The sequence below is a fragment of the Rana temporaria genome, chromosome 1, assembly GCF_905171775.1.
Source record: "Rana temporaria chromosome 1, aRanTem1.1, whole genome shotgun sequence".
NCBI classification, from domain to species: Eukaryota; Metazoa; Chordata; class Amphibia; order Anura; family Ranidae; genus Rana; species Rana temporaria.
Genome location: NC_053489.1, coordinates 467,878,063 through 467,897,561, shown reverse-complemented (window position 1 = coordinate 467,897,561; position 19,499 = coordinate 467,878,063). Strand labels below are relative to the sequence as shown.

Sequence of the window (19,499 nt, the reverse complement as noted above, 5' to 3'; positions counted from 1 at the left end):
ACAGCCAGGATAACCAAGGAGTGGCTCTGTAAGAAGCATATCAAGGTTCTGGCGTGGCCTAGTCAGTCTCCAGACCTAAACCCAATAGAGAATCTTTGGAGGGAGCTCAAACTCCGTGTTTCTCAGCGACAGCCCAGAACCTGACTGATCTAGAGAAGATCTGTGTGGAGGAGTGGGCCAAAATCCCTCCTCCAGTGTGTGCAAACCTGGTGAAAAACTACAAGAAACGTTTGACCTCTGTAATTGCAAACAAAGGCTACTGTACCAAATATTAACATTGATTTTCTCAGGTGTTCAAATACTTATTTGCAGCTGTATCATACAAATAAATAGTTAAAAAAATCATACATTGTGATTTCTGGATTTTTTTTTGATTATGTCTCTCACAGTGGACATGCACCTACGATAACAATTTCAGACCCCTCCATGATTTCCAAGTGGGAGAACTTGCAAAATAGCAGGGTGTTCAAATACTTATTTTCCTCACTGTATATATATATATATATATATATATATATATATATATATATATATATATATATATATATATATATATATACACACACATACACTATATCACCAAAAGTAGTGGGATGCCTTTACATGCCCATGAACTTTAATGGCAATCCCAGTTTTAGTTTGTAAGGTTCAATATTGAGTTGGCCTACCCTTGATAGTTATAATAGCTTAATCTCTACTGGGAAGGCTGTCCACAAGGTTTAGGAGAGTGTCTATGGAAATGTTTGACAATTCTTCCAGAAGTGCATTTGTGAGGTCAGGCACTGATGTGGACGAGAAGGCCTGTCTCGCAGTCTCCACTCTAATAAATCCCAAAGGTTTTCTATCGTGTTGAGATCAGAATTCTTTGAAAGCCAGTCAAGATCCTCCACCCCAAACTCGCTCATCCATGTCTTTATGGACCTTACTTTGCGCACTGGTGTGCAGTCATGTAGGAACAGGAAGGGGCCATCCTAAAACTGTTCCCACAAAGTGGGGTTATTAAATTGTTCAAGAATGCGTATGCTGACGCCTTAAGAGTTCCCTTCACTGTAACTAAGGGGCCAAACCCAACCCCTGAAATACAACCCCCACACCATAATCCCCCCTCCACCACATGATTTGGACCAAATAATTTGGTATACAGAACTAACCTAAAATAGCTTTTAGTTGCAGGTAGAACGTGTTAAATGTATGTAATTGACTATTATTATTATAATACAGGATTTATATAGCACCAATAGTTTGTGCAGCGCTTTACAACATGAGGGCAGACAGTACAGTTACAGTACAATTCAATACAGGAGGAATTAGTGGGCCTTGCTCATTAGAGGATTGTTTGTCTTAGTAAAGTGGAGATACACTTTAAGAACAGAACTTCCTAAATGTGTTCATGTGCACCCTATCAAATGTTGGGAAGCAAATTAGTTCTATGGCACTCTGTGTGTGTGGCAAAGCTTTTTTTCAGCATTTCTTTTTAGAAATCAATATCACATATGCAGTATATATATATATATATATTTTTGATCAGATTTAAAACCATCTTAAATACCTTATTAGAATTAGTGAATCCAGTTTTTGAAATCTTGCAGCTGTCCAGTTGTTTGATTTTTGTCACCTGGTTTTGTTTTTTCTGGTAAGTAACCTTACAATTACCAGAAACATCAGCCTGGAAAATACAAAGACACTTATAAATCCTGTATGTCATTTTACTGAAAACCATTATACTTTTGTAAAACCACCTGCTGCAATGGATAATGTGTACAACTATATGTAAGGGTCCATTTACATCTCACATCAATGAAACCCAAAAAAATAAAAGTAAAATATTGCAATGCATGTTCATATGCGCTTTGTTTTTATTTTTAAGGTTTTCTTTTTCTTTATTTTCAAAGGGTGACCCTGTGAGTAACACACTAATTGACATACTCACTTACTGTAATATATATCGATAGAGGAACAGTGTTGTCACCCTAAGGCCCCGTACACACGAGAGGATCCATCCGCTGGAATTGATCCGCGGACCGGCTCCAGCGGATAGATCCCCTGGTGTGTACAATCCAGCGGATCTGTTTCCGCGGATTTTTATCCCCTGGGATGGATTTCAAGCGGATAAAAATTTGAAGACATGCTTTAAAATCTATCCGCTTGAATCCATCCCAACGGATTGATCCGCTGGTCTGTACAGACTCACCGGATCAATCCGTCCGAATGGATCCCCCGCATGCGTCGTAATGATTCGACGCATGCGTGGAATTCATTATATGACAGCGTCGCGCACGTCGCTGCGTCATCATCGCGGCGACGGCGCGACACGTCATCGCGATGGGATTTCGGCGCGGATTTAGATTCGATGGTGAGTACACTCCATCGTATCCAAATCTGCGGAAATCTTCGAGAGGATTTATCCGCGGAAACGGTCCGTTGGACCGTATCCGCGGATAAATCCTCTCGTGTGTACTAGGCCTCAGCTGTTCTCTTAAGCTGGCCATAGATGGTTTGAACAATGTATGGGCCGGCTGAACGTACCCAAGTTGATCGATTAATCAACTTGTGTACAATCAGCCTGCCAGATGTTACATTTGATTATTGCTAGTGGCTGATATAGCCACTAGCAATAATCACAGTGTTTTCCAAACGGGGATGGCTTCCCCGCAGGGAGAAAACAATTGCTCCGCAGGAGGGTTCCTCTGTTAACACTGTCTGTGGTTGCAGGAAAGAAATTCGCTCTGTCTATGTCCGGCCTCAATTTGGGCTATAAGCACTTTCACCCCTTTATCGCTATTACATAGGGCAAGAGTTTACAGAAGACATCTGGGGAGGCAGATAACATTGTTTGAGACCTCAGTTCAGTGCACATTAAAGCAGAGTTCCACCCAAAAGTGTGCAGAGTTCCACCCAAAAAGCAGAGTTCCACTCATTGTACTCCTCCCTCCCTCCAGTGCCACATTTGGCACCTTTCGCGGGGGAGGGGGGACAGCATACCTGTCTTTCACAGGTATGCTTTCCCCACTTCCGGGAGCCTCAGCCGCGGTATTGACGTCACAGCCCGGGCTCCAGGGGAGGGCTGGCAGGGGGGGCAGGGTGGAAATCTCCTCCCGGGCTGGTGACACTATGCACAGCCTCCAGCCACCACTATCAAATGCTGTTTTTGCAGAGCAGTAATATGCCTGCTGGAGCTCTGTTAACATAGGTCACAGCCGCTGCTCACCTCCCACTGTGCAGCCATACCTATGTCAGCTCCGAGGTAGATGGCTGCAGAGCTGAGCTATGTCTCGTCTCACACATAGCTCAGCCTCAGCGCAGACCAGCGCTGACATCCCCTTCTCTCTCTGCACAGACATGAGGAGAGATAGAGCTCATCTGCTCCTCCTCCTTCTGAGTCTGCCCTGCCCACACTCCCCAGGCATGTGTGGGCACTGGACAGGAAGCTTGAACCCAAAAAAGCATCAGACAGCCTGCCTGCACCACAGTCTCCATCCTGGTAAGCTCACCCTCTAGTCTCTCCTGCCTCCCAGTGTATAAAAAGGGGGACTTTGTTAAAGGGGAGTGGGGGCAGGCTTTGGTGAGCAGAGACCCTCTTTGGACAATAGTCCACAGCATCCTTCAAAATCCTCTTCCATTCATGGAAACCCTTACTCTTCAACTTCAAACTTCCCCCCAGGAGACTGTTCACATTCTCCTCTGCTATAGGCCACCTGGGCCAAAATCGCAGTTTTTGCCATCATTAACGGAGTTTATATCCAGTTATACCCTTAACAGCAAACACCTTTTGCTGCTCGGGGACTTTAATCTGTGGGCCAACTCCACACAGGATCCCATTGCGGACGCCTGCATTGATCACCTGGAGGGATTAGGGCTACAGCAACTTATATGCGGGCCAACACATGCTTCAGGTCACACACTCGACCTAATTTTCAGACAAAATCTGAAAATAAGCATTTTAGAAAATGAACCATTGCCATGGACAGACCACCATGCAATTAATTTCATAATCTCCAAAATTCCCCCAGTGATAAAAGCACCCAAGCCGGTGACAATACACTGGGCTAGATCTCAGAAGAAACTCCATTCGGAACTCTTCAAATCTACCTTGGGAAACAGAATCAAAACAATCCATCCACATCAAACAGCCGCAGATACACTGGATGCCATAAACGCAGCCCTGCTACAGTCAGCCGATTTAGTAGCACCGAAACGCAAAGCCTGCATCCGAAAAAGAAAGTCCGGCTGGTTCAACAACCAGCTGTCGCTTCTGAAGCAAGAGCGCAGAAGGGCGGAAGCCGCCTGGAAAAGAAGTCCTGCAGAGGATAACCTCATCATCTACAAGGCTATAACAACACGATATCATAAAGAAATCTTCAAAGCCAAGAAACATCATTTTTCTATGGCGATTAACAGCGCCCTAAACCGCCCCCGCGAACTCTTCAAGATGGTCACCCAGACCATGAACCCAGGATGTCTTGAAGTCCCCAACTCAGACACCCAAGAGTTCTGCAATGAACTATCGGATTTCTTCATCAACAAAATTGAAAGAATCCGGGAAAGCATCATGCAAAACAATACCCCCCTCAACCCCACCGTCAATCAACCACAAAACACCCACAGAAACGCTCTACAATCAACAAAGTTCACTCTGGAACCGATCTCCATCGATACCACAAAAAATATCATTGGTGCTTTGCGGAACAGCACATCGCCCAATGATATCATCCCCACCAAACTGCTGAAGGAATGTGCCGACATCCTGGCACCACCCATCACACAGCTTATAAACCAGTCATTTAAGGAAGGCACAGTGCCATCCCTGTTGAAAGAGGGCACAATCCAGCCCATCTTGAAAAAACCTAACCTGGATCCCAAGGACCCAACTCACCGCCGTCCCATAACAGGCCTAAATGTTCTCTCCAAGATAATGGAAAAAGTAGTGGTACAACAGCTGCAACAGCATCTAGATACCCACAATCTACTGGATCCATTACAATCAGGCTTCCGTCCCGGACACGGGACAGAAACGGCCTTACTCAAAATATGGGACGATGCCCTCGAGGCCGCAGACGAAGGAGAATCTTGTCTCCTGGTTCTGGTTTTCTTCCTTTCTTGAAAACCGATCACAAACAGTTAAATTGGGTTGTTTCACGTCGGAAAAGCGCACGGTGTCATGTGGAGTCCCCCAAGGATCCCCCCTGTCACCGGTGCTTTTCAACATCTATCTTCGCCCTCTCTTTGATATTATCAGTAGCCAAGAACTACTCTATCACTCTTATGCAGACGATACGCAACTGTATTTTCGCATCTGCAACAAAAAGGATCATCATCTCAGTTTAGAGAAATGTCTCTCTTTGATAGAAAACTGGATGACTAAGAGTTATCTTAAACTCAACAGTTCAAAAACAGAACTCCTTATGTTTCACGCCAGCCGAAAGAGTCAACTGGCAACAACCTGGACACCCCCGCCCATTCTGGGCCAAATCATCACCCCTAGCTCCAAAGTCAAAAGTCTCGGGGTCATCTTCGACACCTTCATGACAATGGACGCACAAATAGGGTCAGTAGTCAGCGGAGCGCACCATCTGTTGCGCCTACTACGCAGACTTATTCCATTTATCCCCAAAGAAGACGTAGCAGTCGTGGTGGGAACAATCGTGAATTCCAGACTGGACTATGCTAACGCCCTGTACCTCGGACTCCCAAAGTACCAAATCTCCCGTCTGCAAGTCGTTCAGAATACGGCCGCCAGACTGGTGACTGGGAAAAAAAAATGGGAATCAATCTCACCTTCGTTGAGAACCCTTCACTGGCTGCCAGTAAAAGACATAATTGCATTTAAAGCACTCTGCCTGACACATAAGTGCATCCATGGGAAGGCTCCGCAATATCTTTGCGACAAGATAGAACCTCACAATTCGAATCGCGTTCTGCGATCCACCGACCAAAATCTGGTCAGGGTACCAAAAACCAAATACAAGTCCAAAGGAGAAAGAAGGTTTGCTTTTCAGGGTCCTAGACTATGGAACGCTTTACCAACCAGCATTCGGTTGGAGGAAAACCACCTGACTTTCAGAAGACGGATCAAAACTCTGCTCTTTTGATGTCATGAGACACGAACAACTAGCGCCCAGAAGCGATTCAGTTCGCATGCGCCGCGCTTTATACGTTTTTCATTCATTCATTCATTCATGCACCCTTAAATCAAGTTTCCCAGAACACCCGTTACATCAGATCTGATGTATATGGCCTCTGTGCGGACTCTGATGTAAGGGGGGCCTCTGTGCGGACTCTGATGTAAGGGGGGCCTCTGTGCGGACTCTGATGTAAGGGGGGCCTCTGTGCGGACTCTTGTGATCATGAAAAATCTTAGACTGTTTTCCTCGATCCATCACTTTTCCACGCTCTATGGGCCACTTGACTGGACTTGCCCCCCAGGCCTAAGGCTGCCAGCCCTCCCCTGCCGGGCTCCCTCCTCCTCCCCCTGTCACTGGGCCAGTAGGAGAAAGGATCAGGGCCTCGTGCATGCACAATACGGTTCCTGGCGTACAGCCGGGAAGGCTACACTGACGGGTTCCCTTAGGCCCCGTACACACGACCGAGCATGCTAAGAAACATGTCCGCTGGAAGCCTGTCCGTCGGACATGTTCGATCGTCTGTACAGAGTCACCGTACATGTTCGATCGGCCGCCATCCCTCGCATGCGTCGAATGACTTTGACGCATGCGTGGAAGCATTGAACTTCCAGGGCCGCGCACGTCGCCACGTCATCGTCGCGGCGACGGCGCAGCCTCGTCACCGCGTATCGTGTAAGCGCGGCTTTCTGTCTGATGATGTGTACAACCATCAGACAGAAATCTCCGGGCGGACATGTCCGCTGAAAACGGTCCGGCGGACCGTTTTCAGCGAACAGTCCGTCCGTCGGTACGAGGCCTTACTTCAAATGGAGGTGGCAGCACCCGACAGCTGATGGAAACATCAGCTATGGTGCCAACATTACTGCACTTCAGGACAGGTAAGTGTCCGAATATTAAAAGTCAGCAGCTGCAGTATGTGCAGCTGCTGGCTTTTAATTTTTGCAGCGGTGGGCGGATCTCCGCTTTAAGATACAAAGACAATGGAGTTCTATCAGGATCAATGGGTATTTGCCTAAAAAAAAAAAAAAGAGAGAAAACAAATGCAGATACCACATATAAGCTGCAATATATTATATATGTTGTATTTGGATTAAAATATACTTTATGTTGTTTTGTAAAAACTGTGAGACAGAACATATCTAATTCAATACAGAAGAATATCAATAATTACTTTTTTAGAATTAACTTCACATACCTTGAGTCATAACTTACATTGTATAGGTTCAGAAAAACAAATTATTTTTAAATTCAGAGAACACAATCTACTGCATGTCAGTGCATGGTAACTATTCTATGTTGATGAGACACAGGAAAAATAAAAGTATTTATTGTGAAACAGATGCCATATTTCCTGTACAAACCTCCACACTTCATAGTTTTTCTACCCACAAGCAGAATATGATTCTTCTCATTCCATGTACTGCTTTACAGACACCCACAAACCTCAGCAGGCACGGGAGATGACCTATAATGGAATCTCACCCCCAAGGACTTTTCATGGCTTGCCTAACATCCTACTGGGTCACAAGCTGCCACTTGTGCAAACTGCCCACATATGACAAAACTATTACCTCTGTCACTGTACCGGAACTGAACTGTATTTGGAAAAGACTTGCCAAGCCTCTCTTAATGTTCGCAAGGATGGTGGGTTCATTCTGGTACATATATAGGGTTTTAACCTATGGAAAGAAAACACATATTTAATAAAATACCAAATGTTAATTGGAAACTCAGATTGGCTTTTTCATCTCTAATGCCCGGTACACACGATCGGTTTTTCCATCGAAATAAACTCAGACAGGTTTTTCCAAAGGAATTCCGCTCAAGCTGTCTTGCATACACACGGTCACACCAAATTCTGACCGTCAAAATGCGGTGACGTACAACGCGTACATGCGGTGACGTACAAAAATTTTGTTAAATGCTTCCGAGCATGCGTCGACTTAATTCTGAGCATGCATATTTTTTTCTCCGTCGGAGTTCCATACAGACGAACGGAATTTCTGATAAAATTTGTTTCCATCGAAAAAAAAAAAAAGAAGAGAACATGTTCTCTTTCTAAGTCCGACGGAAAAAGTCCGATGGGGCACACACACGGTCGGAATATCCGATGAAAAAAATTCCGACTTTTTTCATCGGAAATTCCGATCGTGTGTACAAGGCATAAGTTGATTTAAGGTTAACAATTTGTTGTGCATATGGACCAGAAACATAAATGGTAATCATATAAAATAGCAGTAAAATTAAAAGATGGATACTACTTAAAAACATATGACAAATAAATATAAGAATGATGATCTTCCAATGCGGCAGAAAGGACGATTTAGTTAGATGATGGCCACACAATTCTTGTGCTGCCTGATATTAATTGCTAAAGATGCCACCAATGGTAACCTCACCAGCAATAATCAGAGGGAATGAAAAAAGCTGACAATTGGTTGACCATATTATTAATTTTATATTGGTTCAGACAAACTGTCTTCTCCATGTTGACAATCAGATTCTCCTACTTATGCTCCCATACTGGAGTAAGGACATTGGGCCAGATTCACAAATGAGATACGACGGCGTTTCTCCTGATACGCCGTCGTATCTCTGTTTCTATCTATGCGACTGATTCATAGAATCAGTTACGCATAGATATCCCTAAGATCCGACATGTGTAATTGAATTACACTGTCGGATCTTAGGATGCAGAACCGCGGCCGCCGCTGGGGGGAGTTTGCGTCGTAATCCAGCGTCGGGTATGCAAATTAGGAGTTACGGCTGATCCACGATGGTTTTTCGCGTTCGCTACGTCGCCGCTAGTCTAGTTTCCCGTTGCAAAGTTACACTTTTTTTTTGGTGCCCTAACTTTAGTCAGCAAGTGTATTGCTGTCTAAAGTATGGCCGTCGTTCCCGCGTCGAAATTCAAAATTTAACGTCGTTTGCGTAAGCCGTCCGGGAATACGGAAATGACGTCACGGCGCGCAAAGCACGGCAGGAGTTAAGAAACGGAGCATGCGCAGTAGGTCCGGCGCGGGAGCGTGCCTAATTTAAATGGCACACGCCCATTTAAATTGGCCCGCCTTGCGCCGGAGGCCGCGGGTGTAGTTTTCATCGCAAGTGCTTGGCACTTGCGATGAAAAATTGCGGCGGTGTAACTTATCTAGGATAAGTTACGCCGCCGCGATTCTACGTCAATCTGGCCCATTGTGATTATGGGTCTAGGTAGGGTGTCTGGGACACTTTTATAAATGAAGCCTGTTGTGTGTTCGCACGTTAATCCAACAAAATCTGGTCAGATATTCTATTAAAAATAAAAAGGTCTGCTTGTGTATGGCCAGTTTTAGCAATCTCATTATGGATTTCTTTGAATGTTCACATTTACCCTAAAATGGTTGACCAAACCAGAAATTGCATTTAGCTCCATAGCCATCTTAAATACTATGACAAATACAATTTCTATATGGGGCTTTGACCTTCTTTGTACACAGTATTAGTACATTTTTTTTTGTAGGGAAATATTTAAAGGGTATGCTTTATAGCTGTTTATATAAAATGTGGACCAGTTTTGTCAATTTACTCTGCCACATATTTGAACAACCTCCAGTAAATGACGTGTCGCCAACTGTGCAGTCTTTGAACTATGACTTTATCTATTGTAATGGGTTGTATGTCACTTAAGGACTTTGTATCTGTGCTTCCAGCTTGACTGTAGAGCTCATATAATGCTATCTAAAAATGTACCTTGCTACAATGACTAAAATGACAAATGTGCCAGCAGCAAAACAAAAGCAGAACAAATAAGAGGAGATACTGTAGTATTTAAAATGCAACGATGTTCTAATCATTGGACCAATTTGTATCTAAAGCTAAAACTTTTTATATAGTTTTGAATGACATGGCGAAGAGCTAGAATCCCTGTCAGTTTTTTTTGCCTGTTGTTTCAATTACAGAGATCCTCCTCTATGTGTAATGATTTTTGTCAATGGGAGATTAAGGCCAGCAAATATATGTGGTTCGAATGACTCGGCCAAGATTCAAACTATTAATGGGGAGGCTGAATGTACCAAGTTGATCGATTGATCAACTTGGGTACAACCAGCCTGCCGGATTCTCTTATGATTATAATCACTGTGTTTTCCCGGCGGGGATGGCTTCCTTATTTCACTGATCAGCGCTCACAGCCATTGGCATGGATGCTGGTAGGCTGCTGGTTTTCCAGCATTTACTTTCAACAGAAGCCGGTCATTAGGCCGGCTTCTGTCAGACAGACTGCTGTACACACTGGCCGAATGTTCCTGTTGAACCGGTCAATACCAGATGATATTTGACCTGTGTGTACCGTCTTTAACACTCAGCTTTTGTTCAGATCTGCCTAAATAAATTGGCAGACAGATCTGATTGAAACAGCTGGTTGCAAGAGGCCTACGATATTATATGCATGCCTGTAACTCAGCAGGCACATTTTTTTGGGTACACTTATGCCACGTATACACAGTCGGAATTTCCAACAACAAATGTTCCAACAACAAAATCAGTTCTCGTAAATTCCGATCGTGTGTGGACAATTCCGACGTACAAAATTAAACGCATGCTCTGAATCAAGTAAGAGACGGAAGCGCTTGGTCTGGTAAAACTAGCGTTCGTAATGGAGAATGCACATTCGCTGTAACGGACTGAAAAGCACAAGGCTAAAAAACGCGAATCGTCTCTCACCAAACTTCTACCAACACCACTGGTATTGAACTTCCCTTTAATAGTGCTGTCGTACGTCTTGTACAACACCGCGTTCTTGGTGTTCGGAATTTCCAACAACATTTGTGCGACCGCGTGTATGCAAGGCAAGTTTGAGTCAACATCCGTCGGAGAAAAATCCACGGTTTTGTTGTCAGAATTTCCGATCATCTGTACGTGGCATAAGAGTTATAAACAGCGATGAGTTATGTTGAAGCTATGTGCCAAACTTATTTTTTAAAGTGTATCCAAACCAATGGTGGCTGGTGGGGGGGGGGCATGGGGGGGCAGCTTGCACTTTGTTGGTGTGAGATAAAGATTATATTATCTACAGCTGGACGATAAAGTTTTATTTTATAGTATTTAAAATACAACATAGATATAATACAAGAGGTTTTCCACTTTATACAAAAAAAAAAAAAAGAAGGCCTTTGGCTCAAGGTATCCTTAGACCTAATATGTCTTATGGAAAATATGAACAATTGTTCGAAAACAAAATTAGTGCACGCAGACACAGGATTGGCTCTAACACGGCTGTCAACGTACTAAGCATAAACCTAATGTACTAGCCTTATCACTAGAGAAAGTAACTGACTATGATAACTCAATTGATCAGTAAAGATTAGCCAGACAGTAATGCAGTAATGTGTCCAGCAGTCTCATAACAAGCATTTATATGTTTTAGATGTAATCTCCAACAAGCAGGGCCCTCCCATTTATTTAGTTGAAATGCAACTGTACTGTCTGTCCTCATGTTGTTAAGCCCTGCGCAAACTGTTGCTGCTATATAAATCATCAATCAATATCAATAAGAATAATATATGGGTAACCCTGTATCTCTCCTAGAGTCTCCTAGGGACTCTCAATTAGACCTCTCTTTTTGTTGAAAGTGAACAATAATGATCCAGACACTGGATAAACTGATCCTTCAAGCTGAGGGTTGACCATCAGACTAATGGGCACATAGACTGCGCCCGGCGCAGATGTAAGTTACGCTACGCCGCTGTAACTTACCTGGCTTTGGTTTGAATCCTCAACAAATTCGCGCCGTAAGTTACGGCGGCGTAGTGTATCTCTCGCGGCGGAATTCAAATTGGGCGGGTAGGGGGCGTGTTTCATTTAAATGAAGCACGTCCCCGTGCCAAACGAACTGCGCATGCTGCCAGTGCATTGCTCCAAATGACGTTGCAAGGACGTCATTGTTTTCAACGTGAACATAAATGGCGTCCAGCCCCATTCACGGACGACTTACGCAAACAACGCAACATTTTTAAAATTAGACGCGGGAACGTTGGCCATACTTAAGTTTGAGTACGCCGAAAATGCAGAACAGAAACAACGTAAAAACAAATGCGACTGCCGGTCGTACGTTCGTGGATCGTCGGAAATAGCTAATTTGCATACTCAACGCGGATTACGACGTGAACGCCACCTAGCGGACGCCCGAAAAATTGCGTCTAAGATCCGACGGCGTACGAAGACGTACGCCTGTCGGATCTAACACAGATGCCGTCGTATCTTGTTATGTGGATACCAAAACAAAGATACGACGCGCAAAATTCGAAATTACGCAGCGTATCAAGAGATACGCCGCGTAATTTCTTTGAGGATCTGCCCCTAAAGCTGGACATACAATGCAGATGGATCAATCTGCTTTGCCTAGTATTGCATTGACAGTTGATGAGGTCTGCCTGCATTCGCTCGGCATAAACTGAGCAGGCACGAATGTGATATCCGTCCCGCTCAGTTCCGATCAGCAGGGGATCTGCTTACGGATCCCCTGCTGATCAGAGCGGGCCCTGCTCCATGTGAAAGGGGCCTTTCTGGCTGGATCACCAAATGAAGATAAAGTAAAGAAAGCATAAAAAGAAAACGAATGCAGCCATCACATCTAAGAATGGGTAAGCTGCAAAATAAATGTTTGCATTTGGGTTTACTACTATTTTAATATATTGGGGCTCCATCTCCCATACTATATTGCTGCATCATGAAAACTTTTAGGTAAAACAATTAGCCAAAACACTACAGTATCTATAGTCTATACTGCAGGCCAAGGCAGATATATTAAGCAGGCCTTGCTTTTTACGGCAAGGTACAGTTTAAGTTTTAAGCTGTTACTGAGAGCACAGTGGTTAGCAGACTGTCATTCCATAGCAAGATACGCTAAACTGCAACAGGTATAGGTTGCAAGAAAACCCTGTTGTGCACTTATTTCTCGCACTTGTAAAGCATTATCAAACAACTAAATAAGGTGGGCAACATTTTGAATAATATCTGTAAACTATTACATGGATTTATTTGATGGTAGATACTCGACTATAACAATGTTAAACAACATACTTTTTTTGTTCACTACCTAAAACACGATTATTAAACAGAACATAATCTTTCTGAAATTACCCTTTGTGCTTTCCCAATCTACACCCTATGGGCAGGATTCAAATAGCCCGGTGTAAATTTGTGCTGGCGTAGCGTATCTCAGATACGCTACGCCACCGTAACTTAGTGAGGCAGGTTCTGTTTTCAGAAAGAACCTGCGCCCTAAGTTAAGGCGGCGTAGCGTATGTGGTCCGGCGTAAGCTCGCGGAATTCAAATTATCCATGCAGTGGGCGTGTTGTATGGTAATGAAGGCTGACCCCACGTAAATGACGTTTTTGACTAACGGCGCATGCGCTGTCCGTGAACGTAACCCAGTGCGCATGCTCCAAATTAACCCGCAAAAAGCCAATGCTTTAGACGTGAATGTAAATTACGCACAGCCCTATTCGCGAATGACTTACGCAAACGACGTAATCGTCGGAAAATTTGACGCTGGCCCGACATCCATACTTAACATAGGATACGCCTCATATAGCAGGGGTAACTTTACGCCGGAAAAAGCCTAACATAAACTACATAAAAAAATGCGCCAGGCGAACGTATGTTTCTGAATCGGCGTATCTACCTAATTTGCATATTCCTTGCGTAAATCGACGGAAGCGCCACCTAGCGGCCAGCGTAAATATGCAACTAAGATACGACGGCGTAAGAGACTTACGCCAGTTGGATCTTAGCAAAATTCCGGTGTATCTTGTTTTCTGAATACAGAAAAAAGATACGCCGGAGCATCCTAGAAGTTACGCGGCGTATCAATAGATACGCCAGCAGAACTTCTTTCTGAATATGGCCCTATATGTACAGTATATTGACTAACAAATGGTAAATCCCTGTACACAGGGGCTGAATGTCAATTCAATAAAAAATGGCCGACATTCATGTATGTAGGTCTGTCCAACAGAAACCAGCCAAACTTCTGAAGCCAATGGTGGATCATTAGTACAGCGGCTCCAACTGGAGCTGTCAGTTTTTTTTCTACCCAAAACTATTAGGCCCCGTACACATGGTCGGACAAAACCGATGAGAATGGACCGAAGTTCAGTTTCATCGGTCCAAACCGACCGTGTGTATAGCCCATCGGTCTGTTTTCCTTCGGTCCAAAATTTTAAAACATGCTTCAAAACTGAACCGATGGACCGCTGCCCGATCGGTCCAAACCGATGGTTAGTACAGAAAAGCATCGGTTCAAAACCCGCGCATGCTCAGAATCAAGTCGACGCATGCTTGGAAGCATTGAACTTCGTTTTATTCAGCACATCGTGTGTTTGACGTCACCGCGTTCTGACCCGATCGGTTTTTGGAACGATGGTGTGTACACACATCAGACCACTTCAGCTGTGAACCGTCGGACCATTCTCAACGGTTTTGTCCGACCGTGTGTACAAGGCCTTAGTGTATCCAGGCTTAACACTTCTAGTTATTTCACTTCTCTCACGGGGTTGAACAAATCAGTGAGAAAGCAAAAGGAGGGGTAGTATATGGAGGATTGGGGATCAGCATTTAGATTGCATTTGTCTGGCATTGGCAAATCATAGGTTCATTTTAAATTAATCAGTCGCCACATCTAAGAACAAGTTGTGACACTAATCACAGGATTCCTGCTGGGTCTTTTGGGATTTCTAGGATTCTTAGGACATTTATTGTTCACAGGATCCCTACTGGGTCTTCCAGGATTTCCTGGATTCTTAGGACCTCCATTCAGACATGGAGCCACAGCTCGGCCCCAACCCCCTCTCTCTACTCATTGGCTCACTGGCTGTGATTGACAGCAGAGCTAGCCAATGGAGAGGGAGAGTCCCCGGACAGCGGAGACTCTCATGCACATCGCTGGATCGTGTTACTTTGGGAGGGCTGCTATACACAGAAAGTTTTTTACTTTCATGCATTGAATGCATGAAGGTAAAAAAACCTTGAGCCTTTAGAACCACTATAACTTATTCTGGCTATAAATATTTACATGCATACACAAGTGTTTATGTGCGTTTAGATGCATTTGCACACACACCTGTGTTTCTTCAGCTCAAAAGCTCCTCTCAGAAAGTGTCTTTGGTGAATTTTATTTTCTGCTTGTAAACATTCCTCTTCAAATAAATGCCTGCCTGTAAATGCCAATGTGCGCATTGCCACATAGGCTAACAGGCACAGTTTTTTTAAGCTTTGTGTGCAGGAGGCCTTTAAAACAGCAAATACCAGCTGTATTGCACAAGCATACTGGTTTCAGTGTATGTGGCACATTACTACAGCAGCCAGATAAGCTTTCCATAGATCCAAATGTGTCTTTATTCTATTGGCTGTGAGTGACCTTTATACACAGATTTCCTTCATTAGTTTTATTGACACTTAGTGATAAAATCAAGGTTGTTTATTGCACATTGATAATGAAACATTATTTTAAAGTCCATGTGTGAGAGTGGAAAATCAATGTTCACCCAACATAAAAATATACAATTTACCGTAAGTTATACTCCAGCTAAAGAAGAAAATGAAAGCTTGAAATGCATAAATGGAGTGCAGCCTGTCTCAATAGTACTTCATTCTTTTTATACAGGCATTTCTGTAATGTACCAGTCCATCCTAGTTCCACCTCCCACTAACAGTAATCTGTCAGTGGGAACTCTGATGGTGATCATGGACCACGGCTGTTTGTGTTGTTAGACTACCCACAACAGACTCTGTAGTGCCTTTCACATATTGAAATCCTGACATCAACACATGAGGCTTTCCACAGCTTATAATCAGTTTAAAATTGTATTTTCAAATTCAAATGTGGATGGCTTCGCAAAAGGTAAAGAAAAATAGAAAGAAAACCTCACACCCCTCCTTTAGCACATAGCATTTAATAATTAAAATGTATTAAAAACTTAAACTTTTTTTAAACATACATCGTTATTAGGTTAGCTGGCTACAGGAAATTAGGAAATAAGGCCACATATATCATGTTCAGGTGTCTAATGTAGTATTTACTCTATGTACTGTTCCATGATAAAAAGGGTTAAGTAAACTATATGCTTAAGGCCCCTTCCACACGAGGCGACCTGTTTCAGCGGATTCCGCCAGCTCAGCGGGAGATCTCTCTGTTGATCTCCACTGAGCCAGCGAATGACAGGTCCACCTCTGCTCACTGAGCAGGGAGGGGTCTGTCCAGCGCCGCTGATTCCTATGAAGAGATCAGATCTCATCCGATCCGGAACGTATCACCATACGTCTGATTTTACCAGATCGGATGTCAGCGGACATGGTCACAGCTGACATCCGTCAATCCATAAACCTGCATGGAGCGTCCGTTCAGGTCCACCTAAAAAAACTGACACGCGGACCTAAACGGTCTGCCCGAGTGAAAAGGGCCATATGCTCATAGAATTTTAGTACTCTCCCCAAGATAAATTATACTGTAGACGTGAAGATCTTCCCAAGCCACTATCTTCTTTATCCTCACAATTATCCCCAATATCTACCTCTCCCACAGGTTGAAATTATATTAGAGGTGACATACTTACCTTCCCTCCCTTTCTGAGGACGAATGGGAGGACTGCCTATTACAATTTGTTCCCACAAGGATATCCACTAAAGATCAGTTCCTACATCTGAAATTTGTCCACAGAGTATATTATACCCCATAACGGCTTGCTACTATATATCTTAATAGATCAGATAGATGTCTCCGTGATCTCATGACTGGTTCTTACCTTCATGTCTTCTGGACATGCTCTAAACTTCACACCTACTGTCCGGTAGTTCTGGAGTTCTGGACGGCCATTGTGTTCTGTGTCGCAGAGATCCCCTCTGTGCCAGTGCCTATGACAGTGACGACCTGCCTACTTGGCCTAGTGGAGTGCCTGGCACCAACTACGGCTCAGCGCACCTTTGCTAAGCCTGCTTCTGTTCTATGCTGGCAAGGCACTGATCCTCTATTGGAAAAAGCCAATGACCCCCTCTCTATCTTATTGGAAAGAACTCGTAAATAAAGTAACTCTGTTCTATACAGCTACCTATTTGAATAGGGGCAGCCCAAAGAAGTTTGATATGGTTTGGAAGATGTGGTTGGAGAACCCTGATTCTGTCACATAAGACAGTGCTGGTAATGGGTTCTTGGGGAGACTGGATGGAAGGTGATGAGCCGCAGTGGCACCTTGCTCTAAAAAAAAAAATTTTCTCTAAGTACTGGGGATTCATGATAGGTACATGTACGTGTGATTAATTGCATTACTATTTCAGAGGCTGCAAAAGTTTACAACATTGTATGTAATATTGTTTTGGTACTTATACCCCCTATGGGGGAATTTACATCTGGGACTGTGGAGTTGCTTGCATTTGCAGACATATTGAACACTTCTAAACATATTAAACTATTTGTATTTTATGCTATGTGCTATGCTAGAAGGGAGATTCTCTTTAGGTGGACATCTCCAGCTCCTCCAAAGGTGTTGGATTGGAAAGCAACAATTAATGGATCTCTTCCCTTGTACAAGTTAACCTATGCTAGTAGAAATTGCCCGACAATTGAAAAGAAATGGAACGCCTGGATAGATGCTCAAGGTTTGACTGTTTAATGACAATCCTTTAGGGATCATTTATACTTGCTTGGGCTTCAACACATATTATTGGCTAGTTTATACTTTCTTCAAAACAAGGCTTCGGACAGGCTTTGTTAAAGCTCTCTGAATGCTAGTCAAAGCTCCTGTCACTAAATAAAATGGTTAGCTTACAGTCCTGTTTACATCTGCTTTTGCTTTGCTTCAAAAATTAAATCCCATGTAGCTTTAGTGGGGCTTCAAATCATCTTCAAAGCCTTCATAGAAGTCTATGGCAAAGCTCGCTTGAAGCCCGACTGAACTGAAGCCCCACCAAAGTCCAACCAAAGCCCCATCAAAGCTCCACCAAAGCCCCACCGAAGCCCCACCAAAGCCTAATCGAAGCCACATTGAAGCCTCATCGAAGCACCAAGCAATAGCAAGGTGTAAACAGGACTGTAAGCTAACCATTTTATTTGGTGACAGGAGCTTTGACTGGCGTCAGTGGCGTAGCGTGGGGGGGCAGGGGGGCCGTGGCCCCAGGCACAACATTTGTAGTGGGGTAGGCAGTGTAGTGGGGTGGGCAGAGTGTAGTGGAGTGGGCAGTGGGGTGGGCATTGTAGTGTAAGTGGGGTGGGCAGTGCAGTGTAGTGGGGTGGCCGGGTAGTGTAAGTGGGGTGTGTAGTGTAGTGGGCAGTGTAGTGTAAGTGGGGTAGGCAGTGTAGTAGGGTGGGCAGTGTAGTGGAGTTTAGTGGGCAGTATAGTGTAGTGTAGCCTAGTGGGCAGTGTAGTGGAGTCTAGTGGGCAGTGTAGTGGAGTCTAGTGGGCAGTGTAGTGGAGTTTAGTGGGCAGTGGAGTGGGCTGTGTAGTGGAGTTTAGTGGGCAGTGGAGTGGGCAGTGTAGTGGAGTTTAGTGGGCAGTGTAGTGGAGTTTAGTGGGCAGTGTAGTGTAGTGGAGTTTAGTGGGCAGTGTAGTGGAGTTTAGTGGGCAGTGTAGTGTAGTGGAGTCTAGTGTAGTCTAGTGGGCAGTGTAGTGGAGTCTAGTGGGCAGTGTAGTGTAGTGGAGTCTAGTGGGCAGTGTAGTGTAGTGGAGTCTAGTGGGCAGTGTAGTGTAGTGGAGTCTAGTGGGCAGTGTAGTGTAGTGGAGTCTAGTGGGCAGTGTAGTGTAGTGAAGTCTAGTGGGTAGTGTAGTGGAGTCTAGTGGGTAGTGTAGTGGAGTCTAGTGGGTAGTGTAGTGGAGTCTAGTGGGTAGTGTAGTGGAGTCTAGTGGGCAGTGTAGTTTAGTGGAGTCGTCAGGATAGGAATCAGGTTGGTCGGTGTAGGAATCGGGTAGGTTAGTACCATTGTAGGAAAGGAAGCGACTCAGGGAGTGCTAAAAGTTTGCAGGTTAGAGGGGGGGGGGGCAAAATTACTTGCCTTGCCCCGGGCGCTGACAACCCACGCTACGTCACTGACTGGCGTTCAGAGAGCTTTAATAAAGCGTGTCCGAAGCCTTGTTTTGAAGCCCTATTGCTTTTGTTTCTATGGTGGGTTACCTACTTTATACTGGGTAAAATTTATCAGCCATACCTCTATATTCTTTCTATCATGGTTTTCCTTATTTCTAAATGTCTATTGTGTGGATTACGCTACTGTATAGTGTTAGCTCACTTGGTTACTTTATCTACCTAGCATGATGGAACTGCTAAATGTGGAGATTTGTCATATAACCATTTTTTGTAAGCAATCTTCTTCATTTACCTGGCATTAATGTACCTTGACTCTGTTTTTT

General features: G+C 44.1%; 1 protein-coding gene across 1 annotated transcript in view; it reads right to left on the bottom strand.

Annotated features, from left to right (window-relative positions):
* LOC120932843 (microsomal triglyceride transfer protein) overlaps window positions 1–19,499 on the bottom strand; it is a 115,736-nt gene that overhangs the window by 57,874 nt on the left and 38,363 nt on the right. Inside the window, 2 exon segments of the mRNA XM_040345627.1 lie at window positions 1,550–1,666; window positions 7,694–7,801. Coding sequence (XP_040201561.1) covers window positions 1,550–1,666; window positions 7,694–7,801 — 225 coding nt within the window.